Source organism: Nannobrachium achirus (genome assembly GCF_963921795.1).
Source record: "Nannobrachium achirus genome assembly, chromosome: 6".
In the NCBI taxonomy this organism is placed as follows: Eukaryota; Metazoa; Chordata; class Actinopteri; order Myctophiformes; family Myctophidae; genus Nannobrachium; species Nannobrachium achirus.
The window spans coordinates 39,247,530-39,268,607 of NC_137815.1; the positions used below are offsets into that span (position 1 = coordinate 39,247,530).

At 45.3% G+C, this 21,078-nt stretch overlaps 1 protein-coding gene across 1 annotated transcript in view; it reads right to left on the bottom strand.

The window, feature by feature from the left end:
• The window catches only part of foxj3 (forkhead box J3), a 98,876-nt gene that overhangs the window by 63,182 nt on the left and 14,616 nt on the right, over positions 1-21,078 (bottom strand). The window contains exon 2 of the mRNA XM_080727389.1: positions 3,487-4,068. Within this exon, the coding sequence (XP_080583515.1) occupies positions 3,487-3,810 (324 nt within the window). The 5' untranslated portion in view covers positions 3,811-4,068. The remainder of the gene's footprint in view (positions 1-3,486; positions 4,069-21,078) is intronic.

A 21,078-nucleotide genomic window follows, 5' to 3' on the forward strand; every position in this document is an offset into this window, starting at 1 on the left:
GTCTCTTGCAGTTACTCTTTACAGACTTTGCAGACCACTTGAACCATAGCATCTGCATTCCAGGGCAAGAAATTTGGCAAAAAAAAAAAAGCTAATCCACAAGCAGGGCCTTCAACTAGAGCTTGTAGATCGGCTATTTATTTACGTGTCGAATATTTGGTGTAGAGCACGTGGTTACCATGGTTACCAGGTAAACAGGTGCTGCTGGGGCACCAGCCACATAGGCTCTGATGCCTGACATCGTGTCGAGGGTTCGAGTCCCCCCCCCCCCCCCCCCCCCCCCCCCCCCCCCCCCCCCCCCCCCACCCCCAAAAAAAACAGGTGCTGCTGGCGCCGCCGATGATCAAAAAAACTATGTATCCCATGATGCAAAGCGGCCATGCGCTGCTATTGACTCCATTGCCTCATTTACATCCATTCTGGGCTCGCTAAATTGGCTGTTTCTCTGTTGTTTTCCCCCCATTACTAATCTCTAAATATTACTTTTCGGCACCCTATTCCTAATGTGTACATTACTACTGGTTTAGTCTTATTTTTACTTTATAAACATTTATTATGATGATGATGATTATTATTCATATCTATTTTTTCGGTATCAGTCCTGTGTTTCATACTGTGTTTCATACTGTGCTACTGCCATGACAACAGTTTCAGCTGTGGAATCAATAAAGGTTAATCTATCTATCTAATGGCAAAGAAAGAATCCATTTATATGGCCAATGTCACTGTTGAAGCTGAAAATGTATTTACTCCAAACACGAGGACACGCCGAATGACACTGCTAATAGGTTATGCTGTGTTGCACACAACTCAATAAGGAATAATAGAGGTAACCAGGAAAACAAAGTTTGCAAAAAAAAAGGCACAATTCATTTCCTTCCAAAAGGCCCACACAAAGCGAAATCAAACCTTTTATAATGATATAATAATGTTTTCCCATCTCCCCCTCCTTCTCCCTCTCTCTCTCGCTCACACACTCTCACAGACACACACACAAACCCATGCACATGCCAGATCTTGTCGCCCCAGGAAATGGGCTGCATACATCTTGTCTGACTGCAATAAAAAAAGCAAGGCCTAAAGTTCTATTCCCAATAAACGTCGACTGATTGGAAACCTCATTCTAATATCAATTTCCATCTGGGCCCTTTAACCCATTAAGACCTGAAGGCCATTCTAAAAATGTCTCCTAAATCCTGACAGTTTTCAGAAAAAGCGATATGTTCTGTGGTGCTCAAACCTTTTCATGTCAAGGACCCCACAAATTATATGTATTTTGCCACGGACTTCCGTCTGAAATATTTTGTTCCAGGGACCCCCAGAAGCTGAAAATGTTTGCTTGATAATATTCAAAGATTTGCACATATTTTCACAAATTAAAAAAATTGCAGACCTACAAGCTCAAAGTGATGCGCCATGAGCTTGTATGACTGCTATTTTCGAATAGCCAAAGTATAACATAAATCTAAACGACAGCAACGCTTTCCCGGACCTTTCGGGTTAAAAGGCAATCAGCAAAGCTTCATCTCAGTATATCATGAGCTCCTTGAGATGATGACACAGCACTGGCTCTCTACTCCTGCATAATGGCCTTCTCCTATCGAGGCATCTGCAATGAATAATACCACCCATGAATGGGCTATTTAGTCTGTGTTCACACAGATAGGGGCCACTTGCCTGAATATTAATCCAGGGTTTTTACACTTCACACGGTTCTCTCAGGGCTGCATTATTTTTCATTCTGAGATGCAAAGGCACTTAGTGTGAATCGGCGCGGTCATAGTTTCACTCTGAGCTTTAGGGAAGTGACAATTGTGATTACCAACGGCTTCATTTTAAACGCGATGCCGGCAAAAAAACTATTTCAGGCGAGCAATATCAATTTAAACAAACCTCTATGAGCGCGGGTTAACAAGTGAACTACTTGAGCTTGGGCTATGAGAGGAATTTTCATTATGGTAACGGCGGAAACATTGACATGCAATCGCTGTCACCGGGAATAAGTTATGTTAATAATATATCTAAAATCACATCTAACAGGTCTGTAAGATGTCTGTGAGACCTCTCTACTACTCAGTAAAACCATCAGTGTTGATAGTGTATCCATGTGTAACCCTCAGTGTTAAATTAGACAGGTACCGTTCCTGGACAAACACTGGACCTGGACAAAATCAAAAATCCAATTACAAAAAAAATGAATAAAAAAAATCTATATTTCAAAAGTAGATACAAATAATTTCCAGCTATTCTCAAAGGAAAAGTCTGAACGAAGCTTCCAGTGAAACTTTGGTGGAGCTAGAACATGCCAAAGTTTTGAAAATATATACACTGCATAAAGTTACAATAAAGAATAGTGACAACACATAAATGGGCTCTCCCACGAGATCAAGCCCACTAATTAACACAGAGGATTTTATCGTGTACAATCTCGCCAGCATCATCATGTCATGTTTACAAGCTCTATGTGTCACACGCTGTCATCGGGAGCCAGTTCAAGGGGTTCACCAATGAATCCATTAAAGACACACACACACACACACACACACACACACACACACACACACACACACACACACACACACACACACACACACACACACACACACACACACACACACACACACACACACACACACACACACACACACACACACACACACACACACACACACAGTAGGGCTGGGAGATTTGACTTCCAAACAATATCACAATTGAAAATGACAGAGCTTTTTTAAACGGCACTATTGTATAACAAAGGGTTAAGTGGTAATAATCAGACTAATCGCTTTAGTCAATTATAAAAAATATAAATAAAAATCACACCCAGTGTAAAGTGAGCGGTGCTATTTATGAGTTAATTTCATTAAGCGTCCCGTGAAGCTTGGCCAATGTGACCCTGGGTGTACAACAAACTTTGGACAAAGCCAGATGTTGGAGCTCAGCTCCTTCCAGGAGCACCGCTCAGAAATCTATTAAAATAGTTTTGTGTCGATTCGTTGATTTCTAAGGAAGAAAAAGATTTTTAAAAAAAGAGCATGCTTCTTGATTAACCTACACGAGCAAGACTAAAGCCCTTTGCACACAGGCGCGTTTATCCGCACGGATAAAACGGACAATTTCATTATTTTAAAAGAAAACAATGATTCTCTACGACCTCATGCACACCGGATCCTAATTAGCCGAATGCGACGAGTGGCTGCGGCTGTGCGTTTTTTTCTCGATCGAACCCAGTTCGATTTGTGCGTCTTGTCGCATGCGGTAAAAAACTCATCACTCCTTTTATGACTCCTTTTGGATCCGCAGCGCCGATTCCGCACAGCATTGCACACCAAATCCAATGCGTTTTATTCATGCATCAAAAAAAAACGCAACTGTCCTGTGTGCAAAGGGCTTAAGTCGTTGGTACTAAATATGGGGTTTGGATATATTTCAGGTACAGTCCATTGCCAAGCCCTACCCCACACACACAGTGCATCCGTGGCTCACCTTCCAGCCGCTGCCCGCCTCTCTGTAGTAGGGGAAGTTGTCGCAGATCCACTGGTAGATCTCGCTCAGGGTCATCTTCTTCTTTGGTGAGCTGTTGATGGCGAAGGTGATGAGGCTGGCGTAGCTGTAGGGCGGCTTGCCGTCCTTGTGCTGCTGCACCTCCTCCTGGTCCAGCGTGGTGTTGGGGTCCAGCAGGGCGCTCTTCTTGCCCACGCCCGGCCCGTGGGCGCCGCCCTGCGCGTCCGCCTTGCGGATGGCCGCCTGCATGGTGAGCTGAGGCAGCCAGTCCATGGAGGTCAGACTGCTCTCCAGTTCCGACGTCATGGCACCGACGGGAGGATGGAGGGGGGCGGTTATAGGCTGGACGAGGTGGTTGGGGGGGACGGGATGAGGACGGGGGGATGGGGGGAGGGGTAGGGTAGGGGGGAAAAGGTGGAGGTGGCTGTTGGTGGGCTGGCGATGCGTGGGTGGGGGAGGGGGTGGGGTAGGGTGGGGGGTAATAGGCTGAGGCAAGTGACAGGTTGAAGATGTTTCCCTCGCCTCAGGACATCAGCTTAGCAGCACGTCGTCTGCAGCTCAACCCTGGTGGGAGACAACAGAGAGGACTTTGTCAGAATTATATATCAATATATATTGATATTTAGGGCAGGGGTCTTCAACAGGGGGTCCCGGACCCCTAGGGGGTCCTCAGAGTTACTACAGGGGGTCCTCCAAATCTTTGTGTGATAGAAACCTTTTTCAATTCTCTCTTTTATATTAACCACTAAACCATATTCTGAAAACTTAAGCAAAAATAGCAGATCTACAAGCTCACAATCGGCTATTTTCGAGAGGTTTGGTGTAGAAGGGAGAAAGAGCAGACTAAGTACAGAGTGAAAGGTCAAGTTTATTAAGTATTGACGGTTCAAGTGGTTAAATATCTGAAAACACAAATTGACATGAACCCAAAATACACTGATGATCGTGCTGTCAAACGATTATTTACATGGAATCTATGAGAAGTGTTGTGGGGGTCCCTGCTTCATCTCTCTCTTAACTAAAGGGTCCTTGGCCTGAAAACATTGAAACCCCTGATTTAGAGCACCATTATAATGAATTGCATTTTTATAGCACTTTCCTAAGGTACTCAAAGTGCTTTACAAAGGTTCATTCATTCATATACATGGGGTGGTGAAGCGGCGAACAGTCGACGCCAGCGTTCTCACTTCCCACATTCACACACCAACGGTGGCAAGCTGACACCGCCGTCGAACCGCCGTCGCACGGATCATTGGACGACCTGCTCCACCTCCTGAGCCACCGCAGCCACCATTCTAAACATCATATGTGAGCATAATTTACCTAGGTGTGATTTACTTAACCACTTAAACCTCTTAAACCCATATATACTTTGCAGAATGGGGTTCCCCAAGAGTCTGTGCTTGTCCTCCGTACACCAAATATCTTCATCGGAAATAGCCAATCTACAAGCTCATACTGTACATCTGCTATTTCCGCCAAATGCTGGCCTATTATGATGCCCTGAGCAGGGACGCTAGGGTTCATGTGGTTAAAGAAAACAACCCGCAAGGAAAGCTTACGAACTACAAAAGTGGACTCTCTCTATTAAAAATGTAAAAAAACTTACAGTCCTGATCTCGCTGCAGTAAAACACAAGCCCACAACTTTCCCTACCACTTGCTGTGCACAGAGCTGACTCATAGTTGGACACACACACACACACACACACACACACACACACACACACACACACACACACACACACACACACACACACACACACACACACACACACACACACACACACACACACACACACACACACACACACACACACACACACACACACACACACGGAGCGAGAGAGTAAATGCAAGGGAATTGTTTTCACAAGTGCCAGCCAAATGGGGGAATGGCTCAGGAGGAATTCCGACTCTCTTGAGGCTAGTAACCCCCCCCCCTCCCTCACTGCCTCCCCCCCCTTGTTGGAGCCTCTGCCGTAAACAAGCAGAGCACTGTCGTCTTGACCAATGGTTCTCAAAGTGGGGTTTGGGGACCCACAGCGGCCCTTGGGGGGGTTCCAGGGGGTCCCCCGCAAAAGTGAATATAGGATCAAGATGATCAAGATGATCAGTTTAACCACTTATACACAACAATTCTGAATATTTTTCAGACATTTCAACTGCAAAAAAACTGCATATAAGGAAAAAAGAAACCAAGGCACTCTTCTGGTGAAATATTTAAAAGCCTTTATTTGAGGAGGCTAGTCCTAGAAAAAAAAAAAAAAAAAGGGGATAACCCACACGGGTAGCGGCTAACACAGCCTTCTTCAGGGTATGAAGAAGACTTTTATGGGGGTCCCTAGCACAAATCCTTATCAGATAGGGGGTCTGCGGCCAAATATAATTGACATGAAAACGTTTGAGAACCACTGGTCTTGCCAACCATCCTCCTGTCCTCGGCCTTGCATGTCTGCTGTGCTGTGCAGTCCGCAAACAGCCGCCCCCACCACCACCACCACCATGTCTCTCTCTCTGTCTTAAAATAGAGTGTCAGAGGAGACAGGCCTAAAGTTACAAGCATAGGTGAATATAGGGCAGCGTGCAAAACAAGCCCTCGGGTACAGGAATTACACTACAATCTGGCTACGGGGCAAGAAGAAGAACTGCCCAAGATTGTTCATTATGTTTTCTAGTGTGAATATGTACGGTAATATGTACGTCACATTTCTGGACAGACTTCGGATGAATACGTTTTAAATAGGCTATGCTTAATATTTAAACCTGGTCTGAGTGAAAATATAAAATGTTGTTTGTTAAATAAGATGGGTGCCCTCAATTCCATTTTTCTTTCTATAAAGCGTTGCTACTTCTTTCAAAGCGCAGTATTTAAAGACTTTCATCAAAACAGTGATATCGATGTAGAAAAGTTGAAACTTTATTTCTGCAAGTCTAATGAATGCGTGTGCTCATACTATATGTGCAAAGCTTGTGTATATTTTCAGAGACTCAAGGCTCAAGGCGCGTCACAGAGGCAGCGCGAGATCGGCAGATGGGCCATTTTCTGTGTGCGACTAGGGATGGGACGATATGAAAATTTCATGTCACGATTATTGTGACCAAAATAATTGCGATTTACAATATAATCGCGCTAATCAAAACATCCACTACTACATCTGCAAAAAATAGCAGATCTACAAGCTCATAACGCATCACTATCAGCTATTTTTTGAATTTGGTCCGTTTTACGAATTATAGAGGGTTTAAGTGGTACCTGATATGGAGCTCGACACATAAAAGGTGAATTGATCCCAGTGCATGACGGAGGACAATTTCAAGATAAATTTTAATTTCTGCGATACAGTGTTTTTATCACGATAAATGATAATAACAATTATCGTCCCATCCCTATGTAGTACAGCTCAAGTTTGAGTGATTGAGTCAACGCTCATTCATCCCCCTGAGAGAGAACTTCCTACATCGGTCAAACTGCAAGCGCTCGGCTCAGGAGCAGATTGAAGCAGTCCGTTTCAATTGATCTCTCACAGTGGGAGTTAGAGAAGTGCCTGGTGGCCAATTCAATATCTAGAATCAGTGTCAGCAGTCACTGGGCTCTAGGCAGCGGCAGCCAATAATCATAGCATTTGTGGTGTTTTTAAACAGAATTGTGATGTGTGTGTGTGTGTGGGGGGGGGGGGGGGGGGGGGGGGTTGGATCTGTTCGGCAAGATAAAAATTAATGACACTGAGCAGTGGCCTACGTACCCTGTTCAATCTACCCCCACGTGATTCCATAAACCTCCCCTCGTCATTATTATAGTTTTTTTGGCTCAACAAGGATTACATCCGTCGAAGCCATTACTTTTGATTTACTTCGGTGATCGGAGAGATGCTACCACCTACCTGTTCACATAATAAACGGCAGCCGAATATCGTTCCAACATTCATTTTGCAGTTTTACTTCCATTGCACACAGAATGAATCCAGCAAGTTTTGGATATGTGTTGGCGGGTGTGGTTAAAAGACCATATTGCTACACATTAATAGAATACTCGCACCAACTTTCTCATCTTTTATAGTCTTGAGCAGACCGGTACTGCGGTAGCAGTGGCCCTGGTGACAGACCGTCTGACTGATTACCTAGTGACAGACGTGCATGCATGGTTGGGGGATCATGAAGGATAGTTCCTCATCAGAGAAAAGATAAACAAATTGAGTGCAGAACACACCTCCACCCTGTAACTGACATAAAAGGTGAGTCACCCACCGTTAATGAGTAACAGGCCTTTCCTCTGAGAAAAACATAGCAAAAGGGCAACTCGTCTAGACTGCACCATAGAGGAAGCCGAATGAGAATACAATCGTTTTGATCCAATATATCCATTCACCATCATACGTGACAGAATTATTAGGCTATGTTTGTATAATAATCAGTCAGCGTGTGGTTGTTGTTGTTGTTCAAGATTCTCATTTGCATAGTGACACCTGAATAGCTGCTACTGTAAACCAGTGTAGTCTCTTATAATGAAACGTCCCCACAGTATTTACATGGAGATAATTTTTTTTTTACCATGGGTCGATTCTATTTATAAAAGCAAATGATATGTACAAAAGGCGTACACACAATTATTTACTTCATCACACCATGAAATACGCTTTCAGCCAACATAACGGGAACAACAATTCAACCATTTTGCAATCGGAGTTGAATTTCAAATCAAGTGGCCGCTAGGTGTCTGTGTCGAAGCCTTTCTAACAATACCGAGCCCCAGCAGCGCAGGACCAGAGGAGGATCAGGAAGGAAGGTATCCTGTGGTCGCCAGAGGTGAGCAGCCCCACAGTCAGAGTTGATGACAAGCGCTCCGCCCATTACACAGAGACGGGACGCCATTTGACCTCCATGCTAATGATCCAGATGCTTCATAATCTGCAGGGCCAAGTCCACGTGTCTTAATTACAGAACCTTGGGCCGTGGCAGACATGATGAGGCACAGTGCAGAGCAGAGCCCCTCTGCTCTGCAGCCCCCTCTTCATTATAGCCAGGCGCTGAGGGCAGTCAGGAACAGAGACAGGCCCTAGCCTGCTACCCTGTCAGGGAAGACCGTGTCTGAGTATGTTCACCACTGAGTCTGGGGGCCGGCCAACCAAGAGTAGTAGTTAAGGGGAGGGGATTGAGAACAGAAAGCAGAAAGGGGAGAGAGAGAGAGAGAGAGAGAGAGTGGGCCACAGACAGAGGCACGAACGCACTGGCACCACGCCTGGCGGGGAGCGCAAGCAACAACTGTGGCTTGCATTCAGGGGGTCAGAGAGTTCAGGCGATTACACTTAGCAGCCCAAGGGAGCAGATTGTCATCTCACAGACACACACATGGAACCGCTTTGATCAAGGGCTGGCTCAGGAGGGCAAAATGGGGTTCTGTCACTGTCATCAACTCCAAGAATCAGGACTCCCCCCCCCTCCCCCCACTCAACCGTAATAATTTGTTTCGAGAGCAGTATGCCGAGGCGTGTGTTTGAGAGCTGAGAGGCAGAAATGGATGGTCAAATTCATTTTCAATTCAGCGCTCAAGTTTCTGTATCCACAGGGGATTAATGGCACATTTGGTTCTGAATGGGAATACAAAGCCTTTTCCCCCCTTTGTAAATGTCTTAATTAGCCCATGTTCTTGACGGGACCTCTCATTGTCCGTTATAGAGCTCTTACAGCAAATCAGTGATTCGGTATTGTGTGGCTCAATCGCACTGACATCACAGCCTTTATACATCAGGTGATGTAAAGCCTTGCTTTGTTCAAGTATCCTCAATGACGGCAGCAGGCTGTGCAACAACCAGGGAGTCACGTCATCATATGCCTAATACATTTATTTACACATGCGTTATATATCCTTAATCATAGTATATCAACAAGAGAAGCTCACGATACGTTGCAACTTATGACACCTGCACGTTGTGAGCTTGTAGTTCTGCTATTGTTGGTGCAAGACAGACAGATGTACAACCAAGTATAAATCAGGCTATACTACAGCAGAGTGCGTCAATTTCATCAGCTTAGAGAAGTAGTGAGATAGAAATGAGGAACTGGCCATTGTGGCCAATCTAAATCTCAACATCCATTTCCACTATTGCAAAACTGGTGCCTATACTTCTCCACACCATAAAAGCCATAAAATCTAATATTTAAAATTATGCCACAATATGGTTATTTACTATCTTAACATCAAACTAGAAAGTTGAAATTCAGGAAAATTGCAAGTGTGGTTGCACTGATACGAGTCGCGAGGAATCTGTTGGGGAAATTAATTACCATTTATAGTACAGTATATATTATGATATGATGTCAAGTGAAGCATGAGCAATCCCATCTGATGGACATTATATTGACCAAGATATCTGGCCTTACAACCCAGATAACTTTAAAAGGTTAACAAAAACAGGTTCACTTTAGCTAAGCTGGCATAACAGTTCAATAGTGGGTTGCCTTTAGCAACCACACTAATTGCTGAAGCCATGCCTGAATGGAATTTCATGGTAATATATAATGCCAATCCATAACTTATCTATAACTTATCAAGCTTATGTGGGTATTAAAGAGATATTAGCCTGTCAATCATAATAATAATCCCTATTCCCTACCAGAACTGCTCTCTCTTTGTATGCCTCCTATATACATGTAGTAACTTGACGGCTGTCCCCCAATAACCTGTGCATTAGTGGCATCTCAATGAGAGAAGAGCTAGAGCTTTTCAGCTCTCCATTCTATAGCTTCTACTTGCAGAGACACAAGACTGTTGATGGGTACCAGACCAGAGCTCTCCTGCACTTATCTGCAATTTCCGCAATTAATCCCCCCTTTTACTGCAGTCATGCATCTGTCATGGTTAACACTCCGGCAGCAGCATTTGTCAGCACAACTACACAGACAAGACCATTAGAACCTGTGATGCTAGTACTCTGGACATGATGAATGCCATGCTCAAAACACTGTCAGAGGGATTCAAACAGCTAACAATAAATATTTACACCACTGATGGTTAAATGTTGTCCGTCTTGAGTGAGTGAGAGTGTGTGCGCGCACGCATGTGTGTGCGTGCGTATGTGTGTGTACACGTCTGTGTTGGTGCACACGTGTGCGCACGTGTGTTTGAGAGAGCGAGAAGAAGCAAAAGAAAAGCTTGCTATGACAGGGATCTTCCTGTAGTGGGATGGTTACTTGGCAAAAGAGAGGGGAATCGCTAAGCAAGCTCCCTCTGCTGTGCCTGAAGATCTGGCACACGCACTCACAACAACAACAACAGTGATGTAACCTGGTAACAAGCCTTTGGCATCTACTGTACACTCCCGACCGAAACCCGGGCCATACCTTCCATATCAACAACTTTATTTCCAGCACGGGAGAAGCCCTTGTTTTCTTAGTGATTGCGAGGGAAAAAAAACAGGGAGGGGCGGGAACTCCACTCACCTGCCCTTCATTCAAAGGGAGATTCCTCACTTTTTCCAGCCCTGGAGGCGAAGGGCTTATGGGAGTTATTTTTGAAAAGTCAGAAGCTAAAATAGCAACGCGGCTTGGTATTGTGATTGCACGTGAACACTGCAATCATGCAGCGACCGACCCTAAGCCCTCCGGTTCATTAAAAAATAACAAGACAAGTCTAATAATGCCATGGCCTCCCTTCCAATCTTTAGCTATCAATAGTAAATTACTGTGTGTGCATTGTGCAATGTGAGCGAAGCCACACAAATCACACTGGACAGATCACACTGCAGTATCCAGTTGTCAAGGCACTCTATACAGGCCAAATCAGGATGGCATTATCCCAGCATTGACAAACTTACTTGCTTAGGTTATCAACGGCGGTCAAACTATCTCTTCATGAGCTTCAATTCAACCTGCATTTCGGTTGTGCACAGTCACTGTTCAGTGTTCATGCTGTGTTCGTTCATGGCCGGAGGTGCCTGCGCAGGTGCCTGCTATGTACACGTAGCAGCATGAGCTGTGATTGGTCTACTTTAAGTTTGGAGGGGACATGCATGCATGCATACAAACAAACACTGTTCCAGAAAGCTTGGCCTTCATCCACAGCACGCCTTAATAAAGTAGGTAACATCCTTTTAACATCCTGTCTTCCTTATCAATTAAAGCCTTAAAGATGCTGCTGAAATCACCTTCAAGAAGAGCTCATTAATAATAACCCCGTCCATACTTGCGTTTTTGGAATGTGTCAATTATGGCTTCCCTGCACATGCTGCTGAGCACAATTGTTCAGCTTATTATTGCAGCCTGCCAAACGGGGCGTCCTTGCTGCTAACAGAGCATGTGTATTTTCCAATACTATATATCTATTAGCCAGCGTTAGCAGTAGTACCATCCAGGGTTGTTTGAGTTAGTGTTGGTTTTCAGGCAGACTTAAAGAAGACAAACGGAGAACATGCTCTCCCCGTTTCCCTCTGCTCCCTCAATCCCACTTCGCCTGTGGTTGAACGAATCAAGTCCATAATTATTCTGCCAATCAATACAGGGTGCAACTGTGGCTGTGGGGCAGCTAAACGCAGCGCATAAGGCTGGGGAGAGAGAGAGTTGTCAACAAGGAAAAGCAAAAACGCTGGGCTCTTTAAACCCACTGAACCGTACAAAACAAAGGCGCGAGATATTAGAGCGGATACCTTTATTGTAATTACTCTGAGCCAAACGGTGAGGTCTGCAAAGTACATCATCTTATGAAGATGTTTCACTAATAGAGGGATCAGCAGGATATGACGGCCACTTCAGGCGCAGGCAGGACAAAAGAGACAGACAGACAGAGACACAGACAGGCAGGCATCCGGACCAGGGGGCTTGAAGTGGTGTAGGAGGCAGGAGCCGACATTGGACCAGCCGAAGCGCTGCAGGGCATGTTGGGATGCCACGCAACAAAACAACAGGCTTTGTGACCCCTGAATGCAGACCAAGGGAGGAATCTGAATGGACACGGCGGTAATTATGTCATTTGGGGATATTAGAGAGATATTCTCAGTTGTCGGACGTTTTCCACGCTAGCGCTTAGAGCGACAAAGAGGGAGGGCACGGGGGAAGGCGGGAGGGAGGAGGGGAAGAGAGAGAAAGAGAGAGCGAGAGAGAAAGGGAGTTAGGCAGATGAAAGCACCAGCACAGGGCCCTCAGCTCATTGTGCAATCTGCAGGCCCTCAGAAAAAGAAAAAAAAAACACACACACGACATTCCAGTAATTCAATAAGGCTTTCCAATGAATCAGAGCAGTGATCAGGAGGGGTTCGTTTCTCTGTCCCAAACAGCTTGGCTGGGAGATGGCCTTTGTGTTAGGAGCAGCAGGGGTGTCCTGACACCGACCATGCGAACCCAATTACCCTAGTGCCTGGGCCTGGGGGGCCTCTGCATTAACACACACTTCCCCCTGGGAGCTTGACTCCGCGCCAGCCTGGCAGCCTGCTGCTGAATCACAAATAGATCACTTAAGGCGCTGGGGCTGGCACAGCGAGTGTTTTGGTGGCGGTCTTGAGTGCCCACCCTCATCAGCATTCCCCAGATCGTGTCCAAGGCCACAGTTAAATCCTAAGCCAGCCTCTGAGGCAAGGAAGGAAGGTAATGGCGGTGCAAGGTTTGGCACGGCCTCGCCCGGGGGGCAGCAAACCATTCCCTCCGCATAGCCACGGACCACAGAGCAAAACTCGCATAATCAGGAAGGTAGACTGCCGTGGGTCACCTGGATTTACACTGCAAGAAGTGCAACTCTGTGCTTTAATACTTGAAAGAGAGAAATATGTAGTTAAAAGATGTAGCCTGCATGGGCTTTGACTCAAAGCCATGTTTACAATGAGTTAGGCTATAAATGTGTTAGAAAGAAAACAAGCTGAAGGTACCCAAGCGTGATTTGAAGAAATTACCTGAGTGGGCAATGCATGTTCTGAAATCACTGCACAGAGCAGGAATCAGGTCATGAATTGCAAATGTTAGCTAGGGTTTGGGAGCGTGCGCAGGGGGGGGGGGGTGTCTGTCTGACTGTGTGTGTGCGTGCATTTTATGTTTGGAGGGGGTAGGTATAGACGCTCCGGGTCTGGTGTGGGTTAGTTAGACGTTCCCCTCACGTAAAGCCTAAAATTGTCTTCACTTGGGATGGCACTGGCACTGGAGTTATAATTAAAACCGTTTTGCTTTTTAATCAATATCCAATCTCTCAGAAATAATTAACAGCATATTAAAGAGTTTACTGCCTGACAGCGCTGGATGCTGCTGCATCATTAAGCCGTTGAAGTGCTGCTCTTTGACTCCTAGAACTCCCATTTCGCTGCTGCTTTACTGCAACCTCCCCTTCCCAGGCTCTTTAAAATGCTCCCAGAAGCCACACTGTACCTGTGTGTGTGATAACACAGCCCAGTGGTCACCGGAAAACACAGCATGCATACATACCTGTACACTCAGGAACGACCTCTCTCAGGAACACGGGACAAAGACCTCGTGAAATAATATTAAGGCAATCACTTGACCTACAGGAGTGAACGTGTACTTGATAAGGCTTAAAAACGGCCACACAGCCAAAGGCATATGACGGCACGTCACGATTCACAGAGTAGAATCGTAAAAAAAAAAAGAAAAACGCCCTTTCCCCCTGAATGATAATGCTTCTGCGTTTGCGGTTGCACAACACTGCAGCATAGTGGAGATTAGAGGATTGAATCACACAGGTAAAACAGTTTTCATCTTTTGTTGGCGCACCAGCTTAGCCTCTGCTCCGCTAAGACAATGTAGCCAGTTGACATGGGGACGGCTCCGGGACATCTGCTGATGTCACAAGGTGCACAGAGCAGACCGATATAGATCGACTGCAATGTCCATCAGCAGGTTTCTATTCTGACCTCCATGGTGGTGCGTTCAAAATAAATGCCAGGATGCATGGGTCACGTACGAAACACACCCACAAACACACAGAAGGTGACACATGCACTTATAGTGGACTAGAAGACTGTTTCACCAAACAGTGGGTCAGGACCCATTTGTGGGTTGTGGACCAATTATGGGTCGCCAATGAATGAATACCTCTTTATTTTTTGCTTCCTACATTTTGTTCTTAATTTTCGTTGCATTTTGTAAGTAATCTCATAAATAAATAAATAAATAAAATTAAATAAATATAAATTTGAAAAAGAAAAGAAAAAAAAAACATTTTTAAGAACTAGTGAAAATAGCAGATCTACAAGCTCATAACGCTGCACTTAGCGACACGTTGTGAGCATGTGGGTCTGCTGTTTTCATTAGTTTGGGTCCCAGGCAAACGCCAAATTTCCTTTTGGGGTCTTGAGCTAAAAGTTTGAGAACCACTGGATTAGAATATAGCCGGGTTGATAATCATACATAATCAGGCCAAATACACTTCAATAACATAGTATTTGCTGCACTTCAGGGATTCAGACGTATGGTGAACATCGACCTCAGGAATAACGCAATGACAGTGAGAGTATGAACCACAATCAGCTGTGGAATTTAACCAGGGTTGCCCTGCGTCACCAGCAGATTGTCAACGTTCATGCCAGTTTATAAACTCCTCGGGCATTCTCTGGATGAATTCCATGCTAATTTGGGTGTTGCTGCTCTCGGGTTCCTTCTTTGGCTCATTAAGGAGAGAATAGCAGGCGTATCACTTGAGACTGAGGCTGTGTCTGTTTGTCTGTGTGTCTGTCTGTGACAGAGCCAGGATCTGTTATTGTTGGGGATGGACGGCTTTCAGTGTCTATACCTGTCCTCTCATTACCCCGCCCACTCAATCCGAGGTCATTTTAATTAATTTGGTTTCCTGGAGACAATGTTGCTATTTATCTGGGTGTGTGGAAGGAGTCATTGTTAGCTTAGACATTGCTGTTAAAATACCTCCAGGCGAAGAAGGGATTCATCATCATCACATTATTGCTTTACAACAGCAGGGACAGGTCTCATCACAAAACCGGAGGATTTAGTAGAATAACAGCAGGAAAAGTGATTTAGATGATCCAGGCCCATCAAAGGAAATGAGCTATGACTGATAAGTGGATTTCATGGGCAGCCCTTTCGTTTGGAGAACAAACGGGATGAAGACAGAATGTCTCTCACAAAATACTACAAGGACATTCTGACAACTTCAGATATTTATAGACTAGTCCAGATTCTAGTTGGCAAAATAATAATAAAACAAATGTACAGTATAAATATAAATGTGTGTGTAGCCTACACATGTATATATGTAAATTATAGCTGCTGAACAAGTATGATTTATCGTGGAATTTGCCATTTGTACATAGTGTACTTAGTATATCATTGGCCTATTAATAATGTACATTTTAAATGTCTACCATTTCAAGCTATATTTGCAATGCTTTGGAACCGTTTCTACTGTTAAATATGAACGTTTATTGATGATAAGTATTCTTGTATTTGTTTATACAGAGCTTGGGTCAGTTGACCAAGGTGGATCTCCTTCCACTCCCCTGGCATCACAAAACTACTCAACTGGATGATTTATGAATATTGGGATGGGTCTTAAATGTACATTAAATGTATCATTTATGATAATGCCAAATATACATACACTGAAGGCACTGTGTTTCACATACAAATTTCCAGCATTTAAAATGATCTATTGCCCTTGTCTTTAAAGCCATCCAGAATATCATAGCCACCTTCCCTCTAAATCCTGATCAGAGTTAAAAAGAAAGGTTATCACAGGCCAATTCTCTTCAGAATGATAGCAGACCACCACAGAATGAAAATATAAGGACATTCTGAGGTGGAATTTCAAAATTAAAGTGTGTAAAGTTGTTCTGCTGCCTGTCTTGGCCGGGTCTCAGTTGATAGATGCATTTTTAATCTGAAGAGAATGGGACTATCCTTTTTAAATATAATAATGTTATGGATGTATCCGGCTCATCACTGCTATCAGATGGTAACTCGACAACAGAGTATACTCTGTGTGCACAGAGCTGCTATAGAAAGGAAGCAAGGCAGATGACTCATGGGAATTCCCTGCTGTCATTAACTGTGGTCACAGGTCATACAACCAGCTGACCACACAAATACAAACGAAATTGTGACAGAAAGGAGAAGCCAAGATACACCAACAGCAAAAACATGTCCAACACCCACTGAGGAGATTTGTGGCTAAGATGCACTAAACCGGTTGCCATTTTTCCCCAGCCTAGCCAGCCTTGAATTGTAGTTCTGTGAGTCTAAGCCATGCCTTCTTTCTCATTATCCCCACGGAGCAGGGATTGTAAAGGAAGGGAATTTTCCTTTTAGGAAGTCTGCCTTTTACACGTTACATTTTGTGTGGCACCATTCCCCGGTATTCTCACCTTTTTTTTTAAACACGAGAACCGATGCCAAGTAAAGGGCCGGTGGCACTGAACAAAACACTGGCCACATCAGCCTCCTGGGCCACACACCCCGAGGACCTCCACACGGTGACATCATCACTCAGCGCTCCCTCCGGCAGCTCAGCCAATCAGACACAGAGAGGAACTCCCTCCAGTGTGAAGAGGAGGCAGCCCGGCCCGGCAGTAATTTGAGAAGTTTCATTGGAGACAAAACAGGGCACAGAGAAAGGCGATACTATACTGCTGTGCCGAGGAAAACTAGTCCTCGGCTGCCTGCTTCTTCTGGGGAACTCTCCGTGCTTCAGGGAGGAGGAGAAGAGCGAGGGAGGGAGGGAGGGAGGGGGCTGCGTGGGAGTCCTCTCTGACATTTCATTCTGCTCTCTGGCGTAACACGGGCCATGACAAGCCAAGCCGTCACTGAAACGTGCCTTGTGAAACGTCTCAACCACACATTTCTGGGATTCAGTTACGACCAAAGACAGTACTAGGCTATGTCTAGGCCAGTGACTCTCAACCTTTTTACATTTCAAGGACCCCCTGTGCCAAGGACCGCCATTTGATATGATGTCATATATGGGATCCCAATCTACACTAAATCGTCACGTGTTCATTTCGCACATGGAACCAAATGGACGCGTAAGGGGCCAAATGGTTCCATTTTATTCAAAAGTATCAATTAGCTGGGGACACCCTGGAACGCCCTCAAGGACCCCTGCGGCTACCACATTGGGAACCATTGGTCTAAATGCATTCATCAGCAATGTAGTTTTGTTTAGCTTTTGAATCACATCCCCACAGCCAGGCACCCACTTTATTTGCCAGATAACACTGATCATCTCACAGTCACAGATCAAGCCCATGGTATTCAATAGTATGCATTGATATAACCCCACCCCCCACCCCCCCCCCCCCCCCCGACACACACACACACACACACACACACACACACACACACACACACACACACACACACACACACACACACACACACACACACACACACACACACACACACACACACACACACACACACACACACACACACACACACTCTACACACTTAAAGACCTCATGACATATTGTAGGTCTCAGCTGATGAGGAGTGGCTGTTAACCTCCTATCGATCTGCAGAGCTCATCAAAAGTCTTGAGTGCTTTACATTATTGGACGGCAGCAAGAGGTCCGATACACACCAACATTGATTGGGGACCTAATTCTTTATGAGTGAATAAAACCCACAAACATGCAACTCCTGGATGGCCAGGGGAATGGGAATAATGGCGTTTATAACACTCTTCATGGACTGCAGCACTAGTATGAGCAGTGCAGGCAGTAGAAAATGTCCCTTCTGCCTGCACCCCTCAGTCAAAGTAGAGAAATCCACAGTATTCTGTGGCACCACAATCTTCAAGAACTTTAGGTCTGTGGAAGTGTGTGCGCGTGTGAAAGTGTAACCTCAAGAATGACAAGTGAACCTGGGGATTTTACTCATCACTTACAAACAGCGTTTTGAGACGCCTCAACTTTTAAACGCAAAGAATGCAAAAGCCCTCCACTTTCTAACAGCTGACAGACGGTTTTTCCAGGTCACATTTTTCAATGTCATAAAAATTAAATACCACTAGTATCAGGCTAATTAACCCGACACAATTTGTGTCTTCACCTCCAAGTGTAATAACAGCAAAGGGAAGAGGGGAGCAGCGGTGGGCTAATGATTATGAATGATTTGAGAGGGGCGACTTCCCATCACCTCCGCCTCCTGGCATAACCCCCCTCTCCCCTCCCTCGTCTCTCTGTCTGTCTCCCTCTCTCTTCCTCTCCCTGGGCACGGCGCTGTCGGATGCTCTCACCTTCCCTTTCCCCTTCCCCACTTTGAATTCCTGAGCGCATCCCCCGCCACCCCACCACCAGCAGCACCACCACAACCCCTTCCACCTCCAACTCCCCAACCCGACCACCCTCACCCTCCCACCACCACCACCACCAAGCAGGCTGCGCTCATTACAGCGGATTTGCATGTCTGCTCCAGAGCGCTATGAGAGGAGATGAAACAGAACTCCCAGTGGCTGCCTCTGCCTCTGCCGAGCTTCACTCAACTGACAGAGAGAGCTTCACTTAGGGCCCCAGACGCAGCCGGCAAACAAATGCAGGCTCCTTAAAGGGGCCATGCACCGCATTATAATATGCACACGTGCACGGATGCACACGGATGCACGGTTTCACACACAATCCAGTCGACAAGCGCACCGTTACCCACCCCCCTCTCGCAACCAACCTAAAAAAGAATTTGAGTTTAGAGTGTTCAGTTGAAATATATCCATGTGCACGGAATAAATTGGAAAAACAAAAACCTGCCTTCCAGCACACTGCTTCCTTGCGCATTACCAATCAAACCTGCTCAGCAGAGGAGGACGAGACCACACATTACATTACACCAAGGTTCCTGTCCCATCAGTCTCCATTGCCGCCGCGAGATCACATGCCCAAGACAATGATCATTTTTCATTTGAGCATCTTGGCCTCTCTGCCTGTCATTACGGTTTTATTACAGCCAAAGCATGAGAAAGCATGCGCTGGTCAAGGGCAAACAGCACTGTATAGGTCAATATAGCTCCCCATTGCTCTCCAGGGTCTGGTCTTCAACAGGGTTTGGAGAGTGGTGCCATCGCAGAGAGCCGTGCAACCCACACAGCAGATGGGCCACAGCCCAGGGGATGAATTAATATTTCTATAAACCACAGCACTCTGCTAGCAGGCAGGCTACCGTTCCACGCAGCAAGACTTCTTGAACCTTCATGAAAAGGTTAAGTGCCTAACCAACTGGTTCAGAGATGTGACAGAATGCACAATGTCAAGGACGGAGCCAATGCCCTTACCTTAAGCCTATGTGAACTCTAGCGTATGTATTCTGGGCAAGTCATAATAGGCAAACATTCTACAAAAATCACACAAGTGTGAAGTGAGCGGTGCTATTTATGAGCTAATTTCATTAAGCGTCTCACGAAACTTGACCAATGTGACCCTGGGCGCCAGTGGGCGGGTGTACATCAATCTTTGAGCGCTTTGAGCCAAGATGTAGGCCACACTTCAGAGCCCGGAAATATTTTGGGGCCCAGACATTTTTTGGGACCCAGACAAAGCCAGATGTTGGAGCTTAGCTTCTTCCAGATGCACCGCTCAAAAATAGGCGTACATTCAGCAAAAATTTCAGATCTACTAGCTCACAACATGTTGCAATGTGATCTTTTGTGAACGTGTAGATCAGCTATTTTTGCCAATGAGATTTGGTAACGGTCTAATAAGGGGAAAAAAGGATAAAAATGGGGAGGACCCCCAATAATGAATGTTGTCACTTGCCGACAAGTATTTTCTTTTTTTTAAAGATTTGTTTTTGGGCTTTTTATGCCTTTATTTGATAGGACAGTAGACTGACAGGAAACGGGGAGAGAGACGGGGAATGACACGCGGCAAAGGTCGTCCGGATCGGGAATCGAACCGGCGACGCCAGCAGGCATCATAGCCTAGTATGTGGTATGCGCCTTGACCACCAGGCGCCCCACGACAAGTATTTTAAGTTGGCTAAGAAAAATTAGACTCTGTTCATGTCGGTAAGCAACACCAACTTACTATGGCGTATAACTTTGTCTTTCGCACTGTGCAAAAGAAAAATGTTTTTGGTAGTTGGAAGTTCACATGATGTCCAACCTTGACTCAAAAATCTAAACCTTACAAAATATTACCACAGATAGGGGAATTTCTCCAAAGAGGCTTGTTAGACAGACCGCAAATGTTTCACAATGCAGCTCAGTAACTTGGTCAAGAACAAGTCAAAGTCACATTTAGCTTAAAAAGCTAAATATAACATAGCAAAAAAAGCAGAATTTAAAAAACAGAACGGTCCCCTATGCTTCCATCTTCACCTCCTCCACATGAGGTGCTTTTGTTTGGGATGACTCACTTGGCGAAAGTGGCACATCATGTGGCATGCAACATGACTCACTGGGAGAGAGGAGGGGGAGAGGAGAGCATCTACACAAGTTGTGCAGTCTCCTGACCTGCACTGTGCCACCATCAGCACATGCCTCACTGATTTGTAAAGAAGCAAAACGTAGTAAAAAAATAAATAAAACAGTCATCTATGTCGTCTGTTGTCGGATGTGACTTATGACCCCAAGTTTGGGCAAGGTCTCTCTGCAATCTCATCACAGCCTCACTGACTTCCATTATCAAACTAAATTCAA